Here is a 26,194-nt window from a genome sequence, read left to right on the forward strand (position 1 = left end):
GTTTCCGGGCCCAGTACAAGGTGTTGGTTATCACCTTTAAAGCCCTAAATGGCTTGGCTCCAAACTATCTCAGGGACCGCCTCTTCCCATATAATCCTCCCCGCACACTCCGGTCCTCTGGGAGGAATTTGCTGCAGCCTCAAAGAGCTAGGCTTTCGGCTACCTCCCAGAGGGCTTTTTCTGTTGTCGCCCCCAGATTGTGGAACGACCTGCCGGACGAGATCCGTCAATTGATATCTTTAGACAGCTTTAAAAAGGCTGTCAAGACGGATCTTTTCTGGCAGGCCTTTCCAGAATAGATAACCCAGGCCTCAGGAACCCTGTTCTTATGAGAGTCCCCAAGGTCCTCCTTGGAAATGCTACCGTAGTTTTCTGTTTTATTTGTTTTGTTCTGTTTTGTTTTTGTCTTGTAATAATGTGTATGTGTTAATATTGTTTAATTAGTTGGTTTTAATTATAATTGATTTAATAATTTTTTAAGGGGGGAGGGAATTTTGATCTACTATGTACTGTATTTTATCGTTGTTAGCTGCCCCGATTGACCTCAAGGGGCGGGATATAAATAAACTATTATTATTATTATTATTATTATTATTATTATTATTATTATTATTATTGCAAGCTAAACTCCACCAGAAGCAACAACAATTAAGGTGGGGGAAATCACAGTTTTTTGTTTTTAAAGGAAGAATGTAGTATTTGGGTTGACAACTGGAAACTAAATAGGGAAAGGCTCTAGCCGAAGCAAGAGAGAAAGTACCTGCCTCTGAAGAAAGCTGTGCTCTTTTCATTTCTTTATCAAATAAGGTTAATTGTACCAAATATGGTGCCACCCATTTTGACTTTCAAAAATGAATTCTGCTGTTTGCGTTTGGAGTAGATGGGAGTAGAAGACGGCATTTTAATTTAATTTAATTTTAATATGCAGTGACTAGGGATGGCATCTCTCCTCTAAATGCCTGCTTGGAGTCGGTAATGGGCTGGATGAGGGAAAACAAACTCAGTCTGAATCCAGAGAAAATGGAAGTACAAAGAAGTGATAGGCTCCCCGGGCCCGGGAAGTGAAATTTCTCCACCTGTCCTGAATGGGGTCACGCTCCCCCTGAAGGACTCAGTTCGCAGTTTGGGAGTGCTTCTGGACTCGTCGCTCCAATTGACATCTCAAGTGGATGCGACAGTCAGAAGCGCCTGTTATCAGCTTCGGCTGATACGCCAGCTGCGACCTTATCTGGGCCGGGGGACCTTGAAACTGTGGTACATGCTCTGGTAAGCTCTCGATTGGATTTCTGTAATGCGCTCTACATGGGGCAACCCTTGTACCAATCCCGGAAGCTTCAATTAGTGCAGAATATGGCAGCAAGATTGGTCACCGGTTGTTCTAGAGCTGACCATATAACGCCCTTACAAGATCTTCATTGGCTGCCATTCGCTTCCAGGCGCAATACAAGGTGTTGGTAATTACCTATAAAGCCCTAAATGGCTCGGGCCCAGGTTACTTGGAGGACCGTCTCTCCCCATATAATCCACCCCGCACACTCAGGTCAGCCGGGAAGAATTTGCTGAGGGTGCCAACTGCGAGATATACGTTGACCATGCAAAGGGCCTTTTCCATCTCGGCCCCACAAATTTGGAACACCCTTCCCGATGAGCTCCGCTCCATCACCTCCCTGGATCTCTTTAAAAAGAGACTCAAGACCTTCTTTTTCCATCAAGCTTTCCCCCATGTGCCTTGATATGTGTGGTTTCCCCCCTGATATGTATCTTGTACCATTGATTATCAACTCAGCTTGCTTTGATATGGTTTTTATGATTTTAAATTGCGATTGAATTTTTATGGTCAAGTTTTAATGTTATGTATATATCGTGTTGTTATTTTTGATTATTGTATTTCGTATTCTTTGTTGTGCACCGCTTTGATCAGTTTTGGAAAAGTGGTATATAAATAAATATTATTATTATTATTATTATATCATGCTATACAACATTTGGGGAATGGCTGTTTTACCATAAAACAATGATATTTTCTACTATGAGAGATGCCAAGGGTGGCTCAAAAGTCAACTTAATAGCCATTTCTCTGATATGGTTGGGGGGGATTGTAAGGCTGTGAGGACACTCAGCACAGCCTTAAAAGGTCCCTTCTCTGTTTATTTCACATGCTTTAGGGGTGAGTCTTTTAAAATGAAAAAGCCAGAGGTTGAGCCAATCCAAATTAAGCTTTGCGTAAATGGGCACATGGTTACTTGGTTTATATAAAAGCGCCCCTTAAACAGCTTCAACATGAGCATGGCGTTTGAGGATAAGGAATTAGTTATGGGCAGAAAAATGTTCAACTCATAGAGCTGCAAATAACAAATGTCAACTGCATCAGAAGCCAGGGATTCAAGAACCAAGACTAAAAGGGGCACATTTTATCAAGTTCATGCAAGGTAAAGTTAGAGATTGTATTTGTTCACTGGAAAGAGCACTCAAGCTTACACACACACACACACACACAGCTAGAGTAGTATTTTCTTTAATCAGAAATGTGTGTGCATACCATAGAGCTTGAGGAAGAATGAGGAAAAACAATCCATTTGTGGGATGGGATATAAAAAAATACTCTGAGCAAATGACAGATGTTGTTTTATGATAGTATGAATTTGATCAGATCTTTGAAAAGTTTTTACACTACAACTCCCAATATGCCCCAGGCAACATAGGCACTAGCCATGTTAGCTGAGTATTCTTAAATCTGTTATCCAAAAATGAATCTTTCCAAGGTCTAGATTTGGTTGCACAGAAGCAGTACATCTGGTACAGAATCTGCATGCTTGGATTGTGTATTCCTGCATGGCAGGAGGTTGTATTGGAGGGCCCTTGTGGTACTTTCCAGCTCTACGACTGTATGAATTCTTTACTTTGCCAAAGAAGAACCCTCTGCTATAATGTTCAGTGAGTCTCAATGCCAGAGAACGATAGCTGATTTGTTTTTGTTTGTTTTTTTAAAAAATCACATACTGACATCTGTGCCAGATTCACAATGCTTTGACACTCCTTCAGAGGTCAAGCTTGCTACAGAAGACAGGGGACTGAACGACAGCCCAGAATGTACTCTGCTATAATTGAGTTAGACAGGGCTAGGTAGGTGAAAGAATGTGAGGTTTTGCAGATGCTTGCATAAAATTTTACAACATCCTACAACATCAGAGCTAAAATTCTGACCACTGTCACTACTGCTATATGTTCTTTTAATGTGTTTAAACTCCACATTAACCAGATGTATCAATAATGAGAGAGATGGGTCTCAACGCTTAGAAATGTTAAACTTTTTGTATTACAATTCCAGAATCTCAGTTGATTTTGGCCACACTTGCTGGGGGATTCTGAGAGTTGCAGTACAAAGAAGAAGATTAGAGGAGAATTCAGGAAGGGGGGAGGGAATGGAGTGGAAGAGGCCATACTGTTATACCAGTGGTGGTTAAAGTGTGGTTCCAACACCACTTTTGTGACCCATAACACCCTCTAAGTTTGGAGTGTGTATGAGAAGTGTTTCATAAATTCCCCAAACTGTCAATTGTCATGGCAGTTTTGCTGCAAGAAGAAGGAAGGGACATAGATAATCTACGATATGTGGATGACAGCATACAGTGTGCCCTTCCCTTATGCAGGGATCTGTTCTGGACACACACACACACACACGTAAGGGAAAAACATGTATGCTCGAGCCCCATTAGAAGTAATGGGACTTGTGCCCGCGGCGCACCCCATTACTTTTTCCGGGCTGCGCCAGGGTTTTTTCCATATGCTGGAAGCCGTGTAAGGTGCGCCTGCGTATGACGCAGGCACACTGTATTACTAGCAGAAAACATAATAGACCTGGAATAATTACTAAGAAAGCTCAAGGAAGAAAGTGCAAAGGCAGGCTTGCTGCTGAACTTAAAGAAAACAAAAATAATGACCACGGAGTGCCTACATAAATTCAACATAGACAATGAGGAAATCAAAATCGTTAAAAGCTTTTTCATACCTTGGCTCAAACAATGGTCAGAACAGTCAAGAGAGAAGAAGAAAAGAAATGGGAAGGGCTGCAATGAAAGAATTAGAAAGATCTTAAAGAGCAAAGATATACAATTGAGCACTAAAATTAGAATAATCCAAGAATAATCCATGCCATGGTATTCCTCATCACTATGTATGGATGTAAGAACTGGACCGTGAATAAAGCAGGAAAAAAGAAAATCAACTCATTTGAGATGTGGTGCTGGAGAAGAGTGCTAACAAAAAGATAAACAAATGGCTCATTGAACAGCCTGAAAAATCCCTAGAAGCCAAAATGATCAAATTGAAGCTGTCATACATTGGCCACATCATGACAAGGCAAGATTCAGAAAAAACAATAATGCTAGGAAAGATAGAGGGTAGTAAAAAAAGAAGACTGCATACCAGATGGCTAGTCTCAATTAAGGAAGGTGTGGGCATGAATCTACAAGACTTAAGCAAAACAGTAGAAGACAGGGGGTCTTGGAGATGTCTCATCCACAGAGTCACCATGAGTTGAGGTTGACTTGAAGGCAGTTAACAAAAACAACAACTTGCTGCACCCAAAACAGCTTCAAAAGGCTGTGACCAAGTTAAGATTTTTAGAATCTATGGCCTGTTACAGACAGCCAAAATAAAGCTGCTTCGAGTCACAGTGTAGGTATGGTGTTTCAATGATGCATGCGTCCTAAGAGTCCAGAAGTCACACCAAAGCCACACTCCAGCCCTAAGGATTGGAGCATGGCTTTGGTGTAGCTTCTGGACTCTTAGGACGCATGCATCATTGAAACACCATACCTCCACTGTGACTCGAAGCAGCTTTATTTTGGCTGTCTGTAACAGGCCATAGAATCATAGGATCATAGAATCATAGAGTTGGAAGAGACCACAAGGGCCATCCAGTCCAACCCCCTGCCATGCAGGAAATCTCAATCAAAGCATCCCTGGCAGATGGCCATCCAGCCTCTGCTTAAAGACCTCAGAGGAAGGAGACTCCACTACACTCCAAGGAAGAGTGTTCCACTGTCAAACAGCCCTTACTGTCAGGACGTTCCTCCTAATGCGGAGGTGGAATCTCTTTTCCTGTAGCTTGCATCCATTGTTCCGGGTCCTGTTCTCTGGAGCAGCAGAAAACAAGCTTGTTCCCTCCTCAATATGACATCCCTTCAAATATTTAAACAGGGCTATCATATAATCTCTTAACCTTCTCTACTCCAGGCTAAACATCCCCAGATCCCTAAGTCGTTCCTCATAGGACATGGTTTCCAGACCCTTCACCATTTTAGTCACCTTCCTTTGGACATGCTCCAGTTTCTCAACATCCTTTTTGAATTGTGGTGCCCAGAACTGGACACCATATTCCAGGTGGGGCCTGACCAAAGCAGAATACAGTGGCACTATTACTTCCCTTGATCTAGTCCTGAATTACACACTGTGGCCTTCCTGGGTATATGGAAGCAAAAACTGGTGACTCCCTCTGCCACAGTTGGCCACCCATGTTTTTCGGTATTAGCTGCCTTCATGTCAACTTTAACGTATGAACTGAGAGACCTCCAAGTCACCCTGTCCTAAACTGCTCTACTCAGTATTTGCAGATTAATGGCTGTGGCTTCTCTGATTGGATTTATCCAACTGGTATATGGTCTTCCTCTTTCCTTATTGCCCTCAACTTTACCAAGCATGATTGTCTTTTCTAGTGAGTCATGTCTTCCCATGATATGTCCAAAGCATGACAGTCTCAGTTTAGTCATCTAGAAAGAATTCAGGCTTGATTTGTGCTAGGAACTATTTGCTGGTCTTTTTAGCAGTCCATGATATCTGCAGAATTCTTTCCAAGCACCACATCTGATGAGTTGATTTTCTTCCTATCAGTTTTCTTCACTGTCCAGCTCTCACAACCATACATAGAAATGGGAACTACAATGGCATGTACAATCCTAACTTTAATATTCAGTATATTCCACCTTTATGTTTACCTGATTATGAGCTTTAGGAAGAGAAATACCCCAATCACCTAAGAGAAACAATTATCTAATTTAGATATAAAAGGAAATCATGGTCTCCTACAAATATCAAGTCACAGTAAGACTCAGGTTTATACAGTGGAGCCTTGTTATACGCTGGGGTTTGGTTCTAAGATCCCTGTGTATAACAAAATCCGTGTATGCTCAAGTCCCATTAAATATAATGACATAGCAAAATGGTGTCCCTTATAAAAATGGAAAATCAAGATTTGATATTTGAAATGTATTCTTTTTTTTAATATTTTCAAACAATGGATTCTTGAATCCGTGTATAAGAAGGGCCAACTGTACATGCCAGTCTCTCCCACACAAGTGATTAGAAGCTTTTACATATAGTATTAAATACACCACAGGCCCAGGGGACCTGTGGTTTCTTTAACTCTGTTGAGAACAAATCATGTTCAAATTGCATCTTCTGATCCTGGTTTGTTAAGTAAAGGGGAAACCATTGTTCCCCCAGCCTGGATGTAATAGGGAAAAGGTTTGTTTAAAACCAGACGTAATCATTTCTTCTCATAGTACACAAAAGAAGAAAGAGAAGAATATGAGACCAGGCTTTGCCACAACTGATTTACACTGTGAAACTCTGGATACCTGCTATGCCCAGGCCAGTGACTGAGAGACTGAGAAAATGACATGAGAGTGTGGGCATGCAGCATGTGACTTCAAATCTAGTTGAGGTGCAACTAGATTTGAGGTCTCATGCTGCATTCCCACAATTATTTTGGCACTGTAAGGTGCATACTGACCTGGGGGGACATCATGTACTACTCTATTGTCTGCTGTAATGCTGTAGCCCCACTCTATTGTTCTTACTCAGAATAAAAAGATTGATTGTTTCCCTTCACAGTGCAAAACATCTGGTTTAAAATGTTTTTGGGAAGTGAGAGTTGCGGAATGTCTTATTTTTGCAAATATCAGTTAACACAGAACTGCAAAGTATGTGCAGTTTAGTTTTCAATACAGTCAGTCAGTACATATGTATTTCCCCTTCTCCCCACACAAACCTTGTTTTCCAGGCCTTCCATATTTCTGGGTAATGTTCATCTCCATAATCAGGATGTTGAGCTTTATGTATTATTTAATAGAGCTTTTCCAGCTCTTATGTGCAGTGTGTAGAATAGAATGGCTTGACGATCTACTATTCCAGATCCCCAGAAGGTAGATTACTAGCCATGCATATAAATACTCTGTAGATATGGACCGTATCATCAGGAATGCACATCTTTCAACATTTCACAGCTGAAAATAGGGACATGTGGCCTAGCAACATGAGAGTGTGATTAAGAGGGAAAGAATTATTAACGAGGAAGAACACACAATTAGGAGAGGTTCATCAGTTTGCTGTTGCCAGCGCCTACTGGGAAGGGCAAGATTCTGCTCCCTCCTGCTGAATTAGTTTAGTGCAAACTATTTTTCCACTTTAAACTTTGCAGCAACTGAATTAAGCTGAGGAAAGTGGAAGGAGGAGAAAGTAGCTGGGACATTTTAAAAGTAGCTGAAAAAGTGAGATAAGAGAGGATTAATTGAGATTGTCCCTGCCAAATGAAGTACAGGATAGAACTCTCAGCAACATGCAATAGATAAGACTGAACTTTCCACTGATAGGACTCTAAGATATAATCAAGAAGTAAGAAAAAGTATGGAAATTTCAACATAGTTAAATAAGAGTTTCTAAGACATACTCTTGTTAAAGAAAAATGATGGTAAGGAAGGTGGTAAAGTTGCTGGTTGAATTCAGAGACATAGCCTTGTTAGTCTGGAAAATCAGTATGCAAAGGAATCATGTAGCACCTTTGAGACTAACTGAAAGAAAAAAGCTGGTAGAATTTTCTTTCTTTCTTTCTTTCTTTCTTTCTTTCTTTCTGTTAGTCTCAAAGGTACTACAAGATCCCTGATGAAGCTGGTGTTACAGAAATAGGCACAGAACAGAAGTACATGACTGACCTTGAGTTTTAGTACTAAAACATCTGAATGATCCATTTGTCCATAGAAGTTGTGACACAGCAATTCTTAGCATAAGTTCAATAAAGTGCATATTGTTAAATCTATATTTGCTGAAGAATATAAATATAGATAATGGAAAGTAGACCTCAGATCATGTCTTGGCAATTCAGAATTTATGCTGAAAAGTATAGGTCTTGCCAGAAGGCAAGTCAAGAATAGCATGAAGGTAAATATTTATAATGAGAAAAGCCATAGGGATTGTGGGAGCTGCCATCCAAAAAAGTAACTACCAAGATCTTTTCCCACTGCTGCCTCAGACAATGCTACTGTCATGTCATTTAGCCCCTCCTCGTGTCTGTTTTTGTGTCTGTGTTATCAAGTTGCTGCCACAATTTTGTTAATGTATATGCATGAAGTACTTCATGTAAACCAAAAGGTCAATTTTTATATAACTATTAGTATTCGCTTTAAAAAGCAACTGAGGTAAACAGAAGCATTCTTTAGCATGGCCTGGATGTTTATCAATGCTTTTACTTAGTTAGTTAGTTAGTTAGTTAGTTACTCTATTTATATGCCACTTTACTCCCAAGATGGGACCCAAGGCAGCTTCCAAAAATAGTAAATGTAAAATGTTTCGAATAAAAATTTAAAAACAATTAAAAATCCCCATATTAAGCACCATAAAATCATTTTAAAGCCATACAAAAGTTAAAAACAAACAACAAATAAAAACCTTTCCTGCTTAACCATTAAACACCTACTTAAACAAAAATGACTGCTGGCAGAAAGAAAGCAGGGAGAGGCCATCCTAGCCTCCTGCAGAACAGAGTTCCAAAGGGTGGGAGCAGCCACCAAGAAGGCTTTCTCTCCTGTCCTCACCAATCAAGCCTGCGATTGTGGCAGGACTGAGAGAAAACCTTCCCCTAAAGATCTTAGCATTTTATAAAATCCAAGTCTATTTGTAGAAGTATGGCACACCTTCCCTGGTATCAAACTCAATGAATAATCAAAGGATGAGCTAACTTTTTCACTACGAAGGGTTTAGCTGCCACAAAAATTATCAGAGGCATAAGATATTTTCTGAAGGTTAAAAAATATTCCCTGAAACTATTAAGTCAGTTAAGATAGTTAAAGAGTTATTAATTAAATTTTTTGGAACATGTATCTTTTAAAAATCTCAGCAAGATTTAAAAATCTTAGCAGGGAATAATAAAATAACTTTTAAAGACTGCCTGACAATTATTCAGAACATTTTAAAAAGGAGTACTGTAGGGCTGCACAACTTCTGACTCACTAAGGGATGGTCTTCCTGTACGTTTGTTATGCAAATTGCTGTGGCGTTTTGCACATTTGCACTGACACTGAAATGCCTTCACTTACCTGTATACATTTTCATCTATATGCCCTCCTTCTACCAAAAATGTGTGCCCATGCAAATCTATGCATAGTCATGCAAAGTGGATGGCCAACTGGCCACATGCTCGATAATGTTACAGGTTGCAGCCAGAGGTTTCAGGTGTTCCGGTAAAAATTGCAAATCCATTCTCAACTGAATTTATGGCGTTTTTTGCACTCTCCCTGAAAAAAGCCCAAATTCCCTTGAATTGCATGTGGCCAGATCCCAGTCTATTAATTCTAATGAGGACTATTTTAATTGTGTACACAAGCCCTAAGCCTAACCCACCCAGCCCACACTTAGTGGCCCACTAAGTATTCAGATAAACCTTTGCTATTTGCTGTGACTTTTTCATAACCTAGAAAGCTATATACAGTAGATGCATTCAGGTTGGCAGATACTTATTGTCCAGGCATAGTTTTACCAGAACTATTCACTAGATAGGTTAGGATGTAGCTTCCATGTATATGTAGATTTAAGCCATTAGTAAAGTTTTGTTTTTTAAACTACAAGCAATTTGTGTCAGCCTCAGTTCTTATGGAAGCATCTTAAGACAAAAGACCATTTCTGCTGCTCTGCTGATTTACAAGCAAGACCCTCACAGGCTTGGCTTTGATAGTTTTGATATTTTTGTTTCCTTACCAAGGGCTGAAGCCTTAGGAAACTTGAATTCCCCATCACATTGCCATGCCCTGAGGCTGAGAGAGTGTGATTTAGCCCAGTGGGGTATGTTTATGTCCAAGCAACAGATCAAACCCTGGTCCTTCTCTACCACTGCCTCATAATGTCCCTTAATTCTATCAATATTATAATTATTATTATTAACTGAAAGAGTCTGCTTCCTCAGATGCATTTAGTCTCAGAGGTGCAACAAGATCTCTATGATATGATTTATATTGTGTGTGTGTGTGTGTGTGTGTGTGTGTGTATAAATGTTTTTTACTTTTAGTTGGTTGTGGCCTCCATTGTTTGAATGTCCTACATTATGTTTGGTTATGGAATAAGCCTCTGAAATATGCAAGAGGCCATGTTCAGTAAAGCCATCTGAAATGCCCAAATGTGCTTAGTGTGTGTTTTGGAATGGGGGGGGGGGGAATTGGGCAGAAAGGGAAGTCCATTTCTGCCATCTGTTTAGGAATAATGCCAAAATGTCCTCCATTTTGAGCATGCCCAAGAAACATGCATTTATATTAACATTTTTTAAAAACCATCCAGTTTTTTCGAGTGTCCTCCATTTCTTAAAATGTGTCCTTCATTTGAAAATGTTGTCCTACATTTGTCCTACATTTGTCCCGGTTTGGAGGTCCTGACTTATGGCAACCCTAGGTGAAAGGCAAGAGTGTAATGTGTCCTGGAAGCATTGACTCCATCTGTTCCACATCAACCCAGCATTTAGTGTGATCACAAATACTTATTCCTGTTGGAATTTTGTAAGGTTTTTTTACATTGTTTTCTTTTACTTCATCCTTTAGATCCTTTGTTGCATATCCCTAAGTTTTACTCTTGACTTATGCATTGGTCATATCAAGATCCATAATTTTGGCCCTGAAACCTCCCCTCGACTTATACATGAGGTTTTCAAGGGGACAAAGTAGATGGGCAGGAAGCAATGGCCAGAAGCCACTTCCAGCCCAGTCATCCTGAGTTGTGGCAAACACATGGGCACCTCTTGTCACAATCCCATAAGGTGCGGAAAAGATCCACTCCTTCTGGGGCTGGTTTTGGACCACCATAGGCAGCCCTGGGGCGGCTCCGTAGTGGCTTCCAGGCACTCCAGGGACTGCAAACACCCCAGTCTGCAGAGTGTAAATGCCACGCTCCCACAGTGGCCAAAAGCCGCCCCCTGTCTGCCCATCTTTTTTGGGCCTTATTTAAATATATATGGTAAATAATGGCTATTTGGTAGTGGGAAAGAATTTTGCTTCAGATCAGACTGGTCCTGCAAAAATAGGGTTGCCTTCCAGAATGTTATATGGCTTTGTTCATTTGATGGAATCACCTGGAATTATATTATTTATATGGATCTTTTGGGGAATCTATTGCAGATCACTTGTGTAATCAAGTGATTGTGTGTAGCAGGGCATGGCAGGAATGGTTCTGTTAGTGGCAAGGAACTAAATACAGTGTGCCTTTTGAATGCTCCCAGGTTAGGATGCATATCCTTCAACATTTCACAAATAAAACCTGGTACATATGTGGTCAAGCAATGTCAGATTGTGTTCAAGATGGCAAAAATTGTCACTGAGAGAGAATAGACAAGCTAGGTAAGGCTGAAGTAGTTTCCTTTACCCAGAATTTACTGGGCAGGGTGATGGCTTTATTCTATCCTCTACTTAATTAAGACTGTCTTCTTCTGGCCTATGAGGGAGTTGACCAGGTAGGCCCAGCTCCATCAGGGCTAGCCTGGAAGAAGAGACTCCTCCCTCCATAACTGCCATCCTCCGGCCTGCGAGGGAGTTGACCAGGCAGGCCCAGCTCCATCAGGGCTGGCCTGGAAGAAGAGACTCCTCCCTCCATAACTGCCATCCTCCGGCCTGCGAGGGAGTTGACCAGGCAGGCCCAGCTCCATCAGGGCTAGCCTGAAGAAGAAGAGCCCTCCCTCCAGTCCATCTGCCTTGGTCCAGGCCTCAGAGGGAGAGAAGAATGCTGGACCTGATCCCCTCCCCCCTCATCAATCCCTTCTCCTTTTGTGTCATGTCTTTTTAGATTGTAAGCCTGAGGGCAAAGAACCGTCTATTATCCCCTCTGTTGTAAGCCGCCCGGATTCCCAGTGATTGGGCGGCATATAAATAAATCCTATTATTATTATTATTATTATTATTATTATTAATTGCCTTTTTCTAAGTAAATTCAGTCCAAACTACCATTGCACTTTGACTTCAGTTTACAGCTGTTGCAGTAAACTGAAGACAAAGAGGGGAAAGTGGGACATTTTAAAAACAGATGAAAAAGTGAGACAACAGAGAATTAATCAAACTTTAACCTGCCAAAGTTACAGGGTATGGAATGGCCACCTATGCATCTTTAAAAAGAGGACAAAAGAGGGTGCAGATTTGTAAAACTGGCATATGCCAATCAGCATGCAGTTTAGAAATGATTACTACAGTTTAAATTATAAAATACAGTGCCTCTGACCAAATCATCTATGTGTTTCTTCAGCCTGAAATCCAGGCATTAACTCAGGACCAGTCTGAGAAGCAATTTTCTGTCCTGAGACCCTCCTAGGGCTGGACAAAACTGTCCCACAACAACAACAACAACAACAACAAACCCTGGAAGTAATCAGTAGTCCACCTCTGCTTTTGAAAAACTTTGAAAAAAAATTTTTTTTGATGTTTTGGTGCTGAGCAATGTGGTGATGCCTGGTACTCTATGTCAACGATAAACTGCCTTTCTTGGTACATTCCAGGTGAGGGAATTCACCACCTTTTTTGCCTGAAAAGAAATCTGGAGGAGTCAAGCACTGCAAAAACAGCCTTGGAGGTGGCTACACTTTGCCCGTCATGGTATTAAGTATTAATGAGTAACTATAAGATTTCCCATTCTGCTGACTGATCTGATTTGACAGTCTTTGATTTGTTTTTCCCATCCACTTGTAAAATATTCCAATTTCTTTTTTCTTCTCCCACTTTCCCCCTTTACCCTGGTTTATTTCAGTTCCTGTAAACTGAGTTCAAAAAGCAGAAGTAGTTTGCATTCAATCAACTCAGCAGGAGGAAAGTAAACAAAAAGGAGGAATCTTGCCCTGCTCAGTAGGCTTGGGGGAAATCAAATGCTCCAGCTTCTGTTTATTCTTCTTCATTAATAACTTTTGCCATCTTGACCACACTCTGATGTTGCTTGGCCACACGTGTCCCAGTTTTCGTCTGTGAAGTGTTGGCGAACATCTCTGCTTTGTTATGGTTCTTTCAGTGGGACTCAGACTTAGCCTCACAAATAGAGCAAGGTCCTGTTTAAAGTCACATGTATAGCCCCCTATTCCAGCACTGTAATTGTTGGCTTTGGAGCTGAAGTTAAATTGAAGCAGCCTCAGTGGTTTATTTCTTGTTTCCTTTCACCACTAAAGGGCACTAAGAAAGATATTTCCTGTGCCAAAGTACAATTTAGCATATCATATTCATATTTTCAGAATGATCAGTAGACAGTTCAGGGGAGACACTATGTAGAACTGATTTTACCAAGTACTGTATCAAGTTTTCCTTATTGATATTAACAGAGTGTCTGGAAAATATGCCATGTAGCATTTCTTTCTTAAGCAATTATTGCAGGCCTGGGCAGTGTCCTGTAGGTGGCAGCAGACAGCAGGATACATTTTGCGTATTTCTAGAACTTACTATGTACAAAACCCAAGTTTAGACAGCTCACTTGCCACAAAATATAGGGTGAAACCTCATTGTAGGTCAGGGCTTGCCAGTAATGGTCCTCCAGATGTTTCTGTCCTACAATTTTCAGTAATCCTAGCCAGCATAGTCAATGGTGAGTGCTTGGGGGAACTGCAGTCCAAAACATCTGGAAAGTCATGGTGGCTAACTCCACACAGGTGTCTGTTTCACTGCTGTGGTTCTGCTGGAAACTTGTATTTGATTTAAGTGGTCTTTGTTCCATGAAAGCTTGTGCCTATTACACCTACTGTATTGCTGCTGGTGGTGCTGTTGATGGTAATGATAGTAGTGGTGACGAAGTTTTGTTCATTTATGTCCTGTCTTGTTTCCAATACTGGGACTCAAGGCAGATTACAAAAACTAAAACAACACAGATTTAAATAAAATTTAAGAATAATTAAAATTACGTTTCATCTCTTAATGATCTCTAGCTGTTAACAGGACTCCTGTTTATTTTTGCTGTATTAGACCGCCACAGATAATCCCCTTGCAACCTGCTAGAAAGTGTGATTGGTTACAGTTTACCAATCAGTCTATTAGAGGAAGACTCATACATGCGCCAACTGCCCGAAATTTTAGTTTATTCGCATCTGAATGTATTAAAAAATTCTTGTTGTTTCATCTTTTTTAATGGGTTGTGGGGAGGGTTGGGGTTTGGGGCTTTTTAAATTGTAATTTTTTAGATGTTTCAATTTTAAACTGCTGTAATCTGCTTTGATTCCTTTGCAAAAAATGAAATATAAATTATTATTATTATTATTATTATTATTATTATTACACAACACAGAGGGAGACACACACAAAATGAAGTGCACATGTGTATAATCATCATGCATGCTTCTCCACAAACAAGAATGTTGTTTCCCATTTCAAAAATATTGCAGTGTAGGTACAAAGTGAGGGACACATCAAACTATTACTGAAATAATAAAGAAAAGGCAAGGGGAATGAAAATGGGGCAGGGGGAACCATACCACCTCAGTGTTTGTGGATAGGTGTGCTTTATCTGCAGACAGAAAGCTATCATTTTAGGGAGAAAGCTTTTCCTTAACATTTAGTTTTCTGTGCTGAGGGATTGATTTTCATACAGTGGATGTCAGATTCAGTCCTAGGCATCTCTAAATAAGACTTGCAAAGATGTAAAACCTCTTTGTGAAATCCAAGAGGGCCTCTGTGCAGATTCCACAAAGCTAGAGTACAATGGCCAGACTCCTCCACACTCAAGTCATCATGTGAGCCTCCAACCCTCTGTATTCTGGGTTTAGTTTTATTCTATGGGGTCTTAGTCTGCATTTCTCCCCAGTCTCTCCTGTTACAAAGAAAGGGTGGGGGTGGTGGAAAGTGGATGCTCACATTGCCAGTTATTAGCTTGCAAGGCCCGGTGAAGGGGAGGGAGAAGAGTGACAGGTTTGCTTTCAAATGCATTTCTGAGAAGCTTTGGCAGAGTGGAAAATGGATGGTTTTTAGCTGACTCGTTTTTATCAAACCAGCCTTTCAGAAGCTGAGCAGCCAGCAAGATCTGGCAGTGTGGTGGACTCTGTTCAGTCTGATGGCTGATGATGAGATGTGATGGGATTGCCTGACCTCTCTTTCTCATCCCCCCACTCCCTAGTCTCATGATCTCTCTCTCTCTCTCTCTCTCTCTCTCTCTCTCTCTCTCTCTCTCTCTCTCTCATCCTGGCAGAGCCATGTCAGTCTGCAGGCCAGTAGCGTCCTAGGAGTGGCTGGAGGGGAGGCAAGCCGTCTCCAGGCGGAGATGCTCCAGCTAGACCTGATTGATGCTGCTGGGGAGACCCCTGTCGAAGAAGGGACAGCACCTGAGCTGATCAAGAAGGAGCCCCCACCAGTAACCATGGATACCTACAGACCCAAGCGACCCACCACACTCAATCTCTTTCCACAGGTGCCTCGGACACAGGTGAGTCCTGCCCCTGAGGAAGAGCAGAGTGGATGGGGTGCTGTTGGAGATCTCCCTGTTGCCAAGGAAAAGCATTATTTCACCTTTCTGTTGATAACAAAAGGGAAGAGAATTCTACCTATCCTACTTTTGCCTTCTTTCAAAGAAGTCAGTGTGGCTGTACAGTAAATAAAGTGCCCCCACCTCCCTAAAAGGGGCCTATATTCTCTAAAGGCACCAGATCTTGTCTGATTTTGGAAATTAAGCAGGGTCAGCCCTGATTAGTATTTGGGGGCCAACAGTGAATACCAGGTGCTAATCGGCTATATTTCAGAGGAAAGAACTGGCAGAACTACCTCTGAGTATTCCTTGCCTTTAAAAGCCCTGTGAAATTCATGGGGTCACCAGAAATTGACAAGTGACGAAGACACACACACTTTCCTAAACTCAAGCATCCAGCCTTCTTCCTTTTACATGCATAGCTTGAGGGCCAGAATGTGATGGCATTATTGGGGTTTGTTGGTCAGATATTCTGGACCTAGTCCTTCATCTGGAGCTGTTCATGCTTTCTATCTGACAAAATTAGAGGATTCAGTGGCAACAGGGATGTTTTGGAATTTGAAATTTAAAGGACAGGTAAATTGGTACTGAATTTTTGAAAGGAGAGGTACTGGAGCTCAAGATGCTGTGTTTACCTAACATATTGCTTCCCATAGTGCCAGATATGGAATGAGTAGCAATTAGTGAAAATTATTACACCAACAGTAGTGAGCTTTGAATATCCTCAGAGGTATGTGCTCTTTCTATTTTGGAGCTAAGAGCTAGTAACCTGTGGATTAGATCAAGTCCTGATGAGTTACAGAGGCAGAGCTTCCAGCTAAGGCTAGGAACAATTTGGAGAGAAAACAACTGCATTCTCAGAAATGATGCTATTGAGAGTAGTGGCTAGGATCCAGCAGGTAGTTAATCCCATTTTTCAGGAGACTTTTGCCTGGGATAACAGTTTATCTGAGGGGGTGGGTCTGCTTTTGAGCATGCAAGAGAGTGCAGAGATTGGAGCAACACAAGCTTACGCATGTTTACTTGGGAATAGTTCATACTGTGTTCAATGAACCTTATTATTCCCAGGTAAGTGTGCATAAAGAATTCAGTTTACAGAGGGCTATCCTTTTGGCTAGAAAATATCAGATAGTAGCAAAGCATGTATTCTTTCCCTTCTCTCTATCAAAGGATTGAGACATGCCAAGTTTTCTCCAGAAATTCTTTACATGAAAGTAAAACCATATTATCCTATTTATCCTGCGCCAGAGTATTTTATAAATTGCGTATTATGTATGCTATTCAGTCTTTGTTACTCTTCCTTTCTGTTTGTTAGCATTACAGTAGAGTCTCGATTATCCGACATAAACAGGTGGGCTGATAGTTGGATAGCTGAAAATGTTGGATAATCCGAAGGGTCCAAGAAAAGCCTTGAAATCACTATGAATTGCAAACGTATTGAAGTTTTATTGCAGTAACAGTAAAAGTAACATTGCAGTAACGTTATAGGAATAACATTGTAATGTATAAACAGTCCTCTGAAAATGTAAAGAAATCACTGATCAACATTGTGATGTACAATATGTACTGTATAAACAGTTCAGTCCTCTGAAAATGTAAAGAAATCACTGAGCAGCGACCTTGGACAATCCAGAATGTTGGATAATCAAAGGTTGGATAATCAAGACTCTACTGTATTTGCGTAGGGACCGAAGCTAGAAATGAGTGGCGCAGAGAATCTGAGGCTGGGTTAAGCAGATTGTGGAACCATTTTCACTCACACCAGTGTTACTTATAATCAGTTTAATCATACATTTGTAAGGGAAGAAAGCTCTGGGTTCACCTTTTGAGCAAGATTAGCGGCTTAAGAAGGATGGTAGCCAGAGGGAAAGAATAATGAATCCATGGAATTTGCTTGAAACAGAACTATGTATAGTGGGAGAAAATAAATCCCAGAGGGATAGCCATTTTAGTTTGTTAACAAGTACATTAAAAATGAACCTCATGACATTTTTTAAAAGTATTAAAAGTTTAATAAATTTTATTGTGGAACAGGTTTAATAACTCATTTCACTAGATGTAAGGGAACAAAACATTTGTTGGAGAGGCAGGAAGGGCTTATGATGTGGAGCATTTTTATTGGTAGCAATTGAGAAAAACAGATTATTTAATTTTTTTAAGGAACATACATGTTAAGAAATGACGAGAAAAGCTTGAATGAGCCATTCATCTGAGCTGTGTGATACTGAAGGATGATTCTAACTTACCCCTAGACACAATGTTCCTTATGCATTTGGAGTGGGTGGAAATATTGGCCTTAATGTTCCACACCACCATAACTGTTCACAGGCTGGCCATCTGTGATCCCTCTTCTGACTCTCTGTGTTTAGTCTGTAAAGTGAGGAAAGCTCCACATGCACAAAAGGCTATTTTTAGTGATATGGATGCAGCACCACTTACTAAATAAGAAGATTTTTCCCAATGACGTTAATCATGGAAAGCCCCCTGAGAGGCAGGTGCTGATCTCGGTGGCAGATGGTAAAGACTTGGGTGGAGGGATGGAGCAGGAGGGGGTTGGGAACTGATGTCATTATGCAGTTGACAGTGGAGGGTATTAAAGTGCAAACTGAGGAAAAGAAGAGTTGTGTGGTGAAAAGAGGGACAGGGATAGAAGCCTCTCATAGCAACTGTGCCCCAGGTGCTACCAGCTTCCATAGGAGAGTGTAGATCCTCTACTGTAAGAATCTCACAGACTGCAGTGTTCCCACAGGAGTATGGGGACCTCAGCCATTCCTGAAATGATCTCAAGAGATACACCACTTGCTTTCACCTCAGAGTGATCTTTAGCCTCTGTACCACCAAGCAGGCTTGCCTCTTGCTACTCTTAACCTTGTTTAGAACTAATCTAGACAAGACCATGGGATATCTGTAACAGACCATGGGATATCTTTGGGGGGAAGTGTTAAAAGGAAAATACATCTGTTGTGGATAGGTGGGCATTTTTTAATTATTCTGTCACGTGGGGGGGGGTGGGGTTAACCTTTTCTTTACATTCTACTATGGTAACTTTCTTTAAAAATCTGAAGGGCTGTCATGTGGCAGATGGAGCAAGCTTGGTGGTGGTCCAGAAGATAAGCAATGAATTTAAATTACATGAGAGAGATCCCAAATAAAACACTTAAAGAGCCATTTGTCAGTGGAGCAGGGTATTTTGAAAGGTGGTGGAGTCTCCTTCATTTGAGATTTTTAAATAGACATTGAATGGCCATCTATGAAGGACAGTTTAACTGTGTATTTCCTGTGCAGGCAGTCTATGGCCCTCTTCAGACCAGCCATTGAGGCCGGCTTGGGAGCGGAGTCAGGACGTTGCGTCCAGATGATGCACACCCCAACCCCAACCTCAGAGTGCCATGATGCTGCACGCTGCTCCACACATGGTGCTTCTCCGGCACTGCATCCATCTGATGCAGCGCCAAAGAGGTGCCATCAAGCTGTGGTAACGCAGCTATGGCACCCTTTCCAGGGTGCAAAAAGGAGCTACTTTTTGTGGCTCCTTTTCATGCTGTGGAAAGGCCGGATAGGGGCCATAGCGTGCAGTTACGTTGCAGTGGCCCCGATCCAGCACGAAAAGGGGCAGTCTGTAGAGCCCCTATATTACTTTTGCAGTACCTTCCATCTCTTGATTCTACTATTAACAAATATGAATTAACTTCCAGAATCCCATGGACATTCATTGTATGTGCCTTCTTTGAAATATATTATGAGAACTGGTTTTTGCAGCCAGTTGTGGTTTGTATGTGTTTTGAAACATGTCCTTCTCTCACTTACATTTTTAGGTGTAGTTTTACAAATCTTAACACAGACTCGTAGAGATGGAAGTGACCACAAGGACTACTAAAGCACCCCTGAAAAAATGCCCATCCAATTTCTGTTTGAAGAGTCCACCACCCTTCCAGGCAGTTTATTCCACTGTGGAACAGCTCTTATAGTAAAGCAGTTCTTTCTAACGTTCAGTGGAATCTCATGCTGATGCAGTACAAATTGCATTGACTTGTTATTGCCACTGCATCACACTGCTGGTTCATGATTAGCTTTTAGTTAAGACTCCTAGATCCTAGATCCTTTTTGCATATACTACTTTCAAGCCAGAAATCACCCATCCTATATTTGTGTATTTCGTTTTTCCTGCCTACATATAGTACCACATTTACAAATGTGAAGGAAGAGGCAATGCTCAATATTTGGGCTCAAGGTTTTGCTTTTCGAGTAAGTATATTTTGCTACTATTTTAGTGGCTAGGGTGAGCCAGTGTGGTGGTGTGGCTGGTCACTTAGATTTGGATAGTACAGCTTCTATTCGATATTCAGCTATAAAATTCATATGATAGTCTTTAACAAGTCAGCAAACTTAAATATCTCACAGAATTGTTGTGTGATTAAAATGCTGCTTCAGATTTCTTAGAAAGAGGAAGGATAGTTCCTTGTACATTGTAACATATCATTATAAGTGAAGCCAGTGGAGTTGAGCTGTGTTAGATTGATGTGACTCAGGGACTGGGAAAGTAACCCCCAGTGATAATCACAGGGGGACATTTTCCAGCTATAGAATTGCTACAATTGGGAGGGGAAGAGGAGGGGAAGAGTGAGATGAGAAGTAGGAAAATTAACAAGAAGGTCTTCTTAGTTCAGGAAAGACCAAAAAGATAGTGGAATTACTCAGTGCTAGTGCCCTACTAGCTTAGAATCAGGTTCTGCTTCCCCATATTCTATTGGAGTTCCAAGCTTGCACCCAAGGGAAGGATTAGGTATAGGGAAGCAATTCTCATGTGTGAGTGAGGAGAGTGGTTTTGACTATCTGTCCATATAATTGTTTCATCAGCAGGTGTGAATGGGTATATAATGGAATGCATGGGTGGCGAGTAAGAGTGGCAGGCTGGTGATGAAAAGTCAGTAGTTGATGTGCTATATGAACTAGGTGAATGAGGTATGTGTATGCCATATTCATAGAGATGAAATGTGGCTTTAGAGACAGCCAGCTGACTTTATCCTCTGTCAGATTTCTTGAGGGTATTATTATTTTTTCACCATCTTGTTCTGGGAAAAGTCCACTGAAATTAGTCATTTCTTGGAGAAATTTCTCTCAGTCTCTTCCTCTTCCTATTTTATTAAAGTGTGTGGAAGCCTTGACTTGTTGAGGTGGGGCCTACAACAGCACTGCTCTTCTCACTAAGAGGGAGCACTGAATACATTGCTAGATTAAATGAAGCTTTTATGTCACTGCTTTCTCTTCAGATTGCCAGTTACAGAGCAGCACAAAATCTGGATGCCAGGGTTGTGTACTTCCAGATGAGCAGAGCAGGAGTTTTCAGGCCAGTCGGCTATGTCAGCAGACTTCTTTCCAAACTATTTGTGCTGGTCTGTCAGAGCAGATGTAGGAGGTACTGTGGAGGTAGTGAGAGTTGTGGTCTGTATGTAACCCTTTCCAGGCCAGAATTTTCAAAACACATGAAACACAAAACTGTATATCCTAGATTCAAATGAAATATTGGAAGGCAGAATCTTAATTTTTGTTTTTTTGTTGTTGTTTTTTTTAAATTCTGCACATAGCTCAGGGCAAGCATTGGTTTTGTCTAAAAGTTCTAGAAACTTCCATGAACCAAAATGTGAGTTTTTGGAGTTGGTTGCTGTTAGGGTTGCCATAGGTCAGGACCTCCAAACTGGGACAAATGTAGGACAAATGTAGGACACTTTTATAAAAATGGAGGACACAAAAATTGCTGGTTTTTAAAAAAATATATAGGGTTAGATAGAAGGGGGGTTAAATAAGGGGGGTTGAGAAAAGGGGGCTATAGAAGGGCTAGATGGGGTACCTAGAGGGGGTTAGGTTAGATAAAGAGGAGTAAGATAGAGAGGGGTTAGAGGGGGGCTTAGAAGAGACTTAAATAAGGGAGTTAGATAGAGGGGGCTAGAGAGGGCTTAGATAGAGGGGGGTTAGATGGGCTTAAATTCTAAAGCACCAGAGTTGTTCCCTCTGCAGGGCTCTCAGACTACATACACACTGCAGAAATAACCCAGTCTGACAGTACTTTAACTGCCCTGGCTCAATGCTATGGAATTCTGGGAAATGTAGTTCGTTGTGGCTAGGGTTGCCATAGTGCCGGACCTCCAAACCGGGAAAAATGTAGGACAAAATTTTCAAAAATGTGTCCTACATTTGAAAATTTTGTCCTACATTTTCCCTCGCGATCGCGGCGGGGAGCGGAGGCCAAGCGGCGAGGGAAAGCCTCCACTTAAGGAGGCTTTCCCTCCCCGCCTGGGCCCCGGGCCTCGCCGCGATCGGAGGCCAGGATCGGGGCCTCGCCTCCTTCTTGGCCCCCGCAAGGACCAGGAAGGAGGCGAGCAGGCCGCCGGCCATCGCCAGGGCCTCGCCTCGTTCCTGGCCCCCGCAGGGACCAGCAAGGAGGCAAGCAGGCCACCGGCCATCGCCGGGGCCTCACCTCGTTCCCCCGCGGGGACCAGGAAGGAGGCGGGGAGAGCACCGGCGATGGCCAGGGCTTCGCCTCCTTCTTGGCCCCCGCGGGGACCAGGAAGGAGGCGAGGAGGCTGCAGGGAGGCGGGGAGGTTGGCGTGGCGGCGCCCAAGAGGCGCTGCCTCCCTGCAGCCTCCTCCGCCCCAGGCCTCGCTGCCCTCCTTTTCCTCCGTGTGGCCATGCACGGTGGAGGAGGAGGAGGGCAGCGAGGACCCAGGATTGCCTAGCAACCCCGCTGCAACCGGGCTTTTCTCGGTTTTTGGCTGCACCCGTGGCGGGAACAGGCAGGTGCTGCCAAAACCGGGAAAAACCCGGTTGCAGCCGGGTTATGACAACCCTAGTTGTGGCTCCATGGCAGAGCTCTTCTTGTTCAGTGCCAGGAGCTGATCTGCCTGTGTAGTTTGGCTATCTGTGAATTTCACAAACTGCTCGGATTCCCAGTGATTGGGCAGTATATAAATAAATCCTGTTATTATTATTATTATTATTAAATAAGGGGGTTAGAGCAATGGTTCCCAAACTGTGTCCTTTAAGAGATTTTGGACTTTAACTCCCAAAAGCCTCAGACATGTTACTCAGTAGTCTGAGATTCTAGGAGCTGAAGTCCAAAATTACTTAAAGAGCAAAGTTTGGTGATCACTGGGTTAGAGAGAGGGGGAAGTAGATAGAGAGTGGTTGGAGGGGGGTTTAGATGGAGAGAAGGTGGTAGATAGAAGGGGGTTAGAGAGGGCTCAGTTAAAGTGGGGTAACAGGGGGAGAGGGAGTCAGAGAGAGGGTTAGAAAGGAGAGGGGTGTGTGTTTGGGGGGCCTTAGGGAGGGGGCTTCCAATGTCCGACGGGGGCGATCCTGGGGGGAGCCTGGGGCCCAGGAGGGGCCTGGAAGGTGCCCTCTTGCCTCTCCCGGGTGCCAGCCCCTTCCTCCTGAGCCTTGCCGAGGCTCTTCCTCCTCTTCCTCTCCGACGGCTGGATCCCTGAGGCGCCCCTCCCCTTTAGTGAGGCAGCTCTCCCGGCACTTCAAAGCCCCTTCCTTGCAAGAGCAGGAGGAGGAGGAGGAGGAGGGCTGGGGAGCAGGGGTTCCAGGAAAGGGCCCTTTCCTTCCAGGCTGGGCTGCCCCAGAGGCCAGGGCCCTTTCCTCCCCTCTCCCAGCGGCCTGCCTGGACGGGCGGGGGCCACTGCTGCTGCTGACCTGCCTGGCCCTGCTCCTCCTCGTGCCTTGTTGCCCTGCCTGAGTATTGGCCAGCCCTCCTTGGGAGGGCTGGCCAATAGGGGCAAGGCAGAGCAGCAGAGCCCTCCCCTGCCAGCTCCAGCCCTGGCTGTTGCGCTCATCACACTATAGGGATGCAGCAGGGCCAGGAGCCGGACAGTCACCCAAAGGCGTGACGGGACTGGGAACACCCCCTAGAAAGCGGGGGAGTCACGCCTCCCACCGGGTTATGGCAACCCTAGTTGCTGTACATGTTGCTCCCCATCCCTGGGAATGATTCCCATTAGTGCCTTCATGTATGATTTGTTCAAATTAAATATCCATGCTTTTTGCCTTTGCCTTATTTCTGTGAACTGCTATAATCCAGGAATCTGGTCTATGGACATGATATCTCTGTCAACAAAATGTGTGGACAACCCATTCAGACAATATAATTTCAGACAGCAGCGTGCATTAGGATTATGAGAGCTCAGGGACTGGTCCTGAGTGACCAGTTTTCATGGATCATCTCCAGGCATGAAGCTAAAGTACAAATTCTCCAGTTTTGATGAGCTGCTGTCTGGGCAAGAGGAAAGGGCTATGTGCAGACGTTCATCTAGTAAAGCAGCAGCTTGCTACAATAGGGAAGAATGAATTGATTTCTTGCAGCAAATTTCAAAGACTCTCCAAGTGGGTGTCTATGTATTTGCTTAGTCCTTCCCTTCCAGTTGTTAGGACACCAGGGTCCATCCTCTACTCTGTTCTGCATCCATCTTCTGGCCAGAAGCAAATAGGTTAGATTAAATGTTCATTAGCCTGTCTCCCTAAATTGGTGAGAAGAAATTATCCCTTCATTTCACCTTGATCTGGGAACAGCACCTTTAGCTAAGATTTCTCTCTTAATATCCAAATGGGAAAATGTGGTGGGGGGTTGTGGTGTTGTGGAGATGTTTGAATGACTAGTGATGAACACCTGTAGTTGGTACTTAATATTTTGTGCTTAATGGCATCACTAGAGCCATCCCTGGTTCTCACTTTTTGCCCAGAACCCTCAGGGCCTGGGATAATACTGAAATTAGAACAACAACAACAACATTTATTTGTATCCTGCCTCTCCCTGTATTGGATCGAGGCAGGTAACAGCAAACAAGAACAATAAAATCAAACACGAATATCACTAGATAAAAGAATAACAGGACATATTAGATCCTAGTTCCCCTATCTCCCTCCCACCCAAAAATACCATTAAAAAACAATTCCCAATAGAATGGTTAATAAAATAGATTGAGATCAAAGTCCAGTGGGTACAGCTACACAAATGGAGAGTGAAAATTCTGAGGAGATCAGTTTGGGAACTCTAGCATGCATGCATTTCAATTGGTGTTCTGCTTAGCCTGTGGATTGAAATCCAAGTCCTATGTACTTATTTAAAATGTAGCCTTTGCCTTGTTGACATACAGAGACCATCTTATTATTATATTAATCATCCCCATAACTCAGTAGAATGAACTAGTTCTCAATATGATTATAATGTGTTGCCATCCTGTGTGTGTATGTCTTTAAATCATTTGTCAGATCGTTGTAATCTCCTAAATTTCATAGAGTTTTCTTAGGTAAGGAATATTCAGAAGTCACCTGTGATTGCCTTCCTCTGAAATACAGCCTACACTTGCACATAATTAATACATTATGTATCAAAAACAGTATCTCTAATTCAGGGGTACAAGTTATGTATGCTTAAGGATACTGAATTTCTGACTTGAGTTGTAAGCAAAGAAATTATTAGCAGATTTTAACAAACCAGATAAAAGGCATGATCACACAAATGTTTGTGCATTTTTTTGCTTCAGTTTAGTCTTGTATGCAAATATAAAATCACTGTTGGCCAGAATGCTCATTCTCATTATAGATGCCTTTCTTCTACATTAGCAATAGTCAACTTTCACATAAATAGCAGAGGAGTGGATCAAAGGCAATTTAAGCCTCCTGCTCTAAAATGCTTGAAATCTGCATCTGTCTGTTCCAAAAGCCCTTTCAAGTAATCCAATAAAGACATAACATCACATGGGATAAAATGACCAGATATTGCTTTAATTTATGTTTTCTATTTATATAAAACTTCTTTCCCAGTATTTGCAAATTAATATGTAATATATTACCATTGATAATATTATCACAAAGTCAAATCTTTTTTCTTGCCAAAAACAGTGAGTTCTTTAGGAATTATGCTCACTGGGCACAGTGTCAAAATGCCCTGGTGTGATAGAGGGTTTTTTTTAATACTGCATCAAACTATTGCTTCATTGCAGTGTAGAGGCACAGGTTAATATCAGGGTAGATGGATGCTAAGGCACCCTCTTTGGATAGAGGGTAGCGATGTAGAGATTCCCAACATTTAACTTTATTTTTTTTTCAAGTTTCATTTATATTCTGTCTGTTCTCCAATGGACTCAATGTCATGTATATAGCTTACATCCTCCCCATGTTATGTGATAGCCTAGGTTAGAAGTCACCCAGTGAGTTTTGGCTCTGTGGGTATTTAACCTGGATTTCCCATAGCCCAGTCCAGCAAGTGTAAAAGAGCTTGGAAAAGGTTTGGGTCATTTTTGCCACAGCTCCTAGAATCTCACAGCTGTCATGGTCAGTAGTAAGTAGTAATAGTGCTGGGTGATTCTGGGAGTTGTAGTTAGTAAAATGTAACTTTCGCAAACTGTGCACTATTATGACTACACAATTGTGGCTCTTCAATTGTCAAAAGATCAGATAGGACAGAGAGGAG

At 42.2% G+C, this 26,194-nt stretch overlaps 1 protein-coding gene across 3 annotated transcripts in view; it reads left to right on the top strand.

Moving 5' to 3' along the window:
* The window catches only part of LOC149314633 (C-Jun-amino-terminal kinase-interacting protein 1-like), an 80,548-nt gene that overhangs the window by 35,013 nt on the left and 19,341 nt on the right, over nt 1–26,194 (top strand). For all 3 annotated transcript variants that reach the window (XR_016280945.1, XM_089521509.1, XM_089521510.1), the window contains exon 3: nt 15,454–15,687. Coding sequence is in view for 2 of the 3 variants with exons in the window: in XM_089521509.1 (XP_089377635.1) it covers nt 15,454–15,687 (234 nt within the window). In the remaining variant the exon portion in view is untranslated. The remainder of the gene's footprint in view (nt 1–15,453; nt 15,688–26,194) is intronic.

This window comes from Sceloporus occidentalis, unplaced genomic scaffold (genome assembly GCF_023333645.1).
Source record: "Sceloporus occidentalis isolate IW3139 unplaced genomic scaffold, rSceOcc1.0.p SCAF_4, whole genome shotgun sequence".
Lineage (NCBI taxonomy): Eukaryota > Metazoa > Chordata > Lepidosauria > Squamata > Phrynosomatidae > Sceloporus > Sceloporus occidentalis.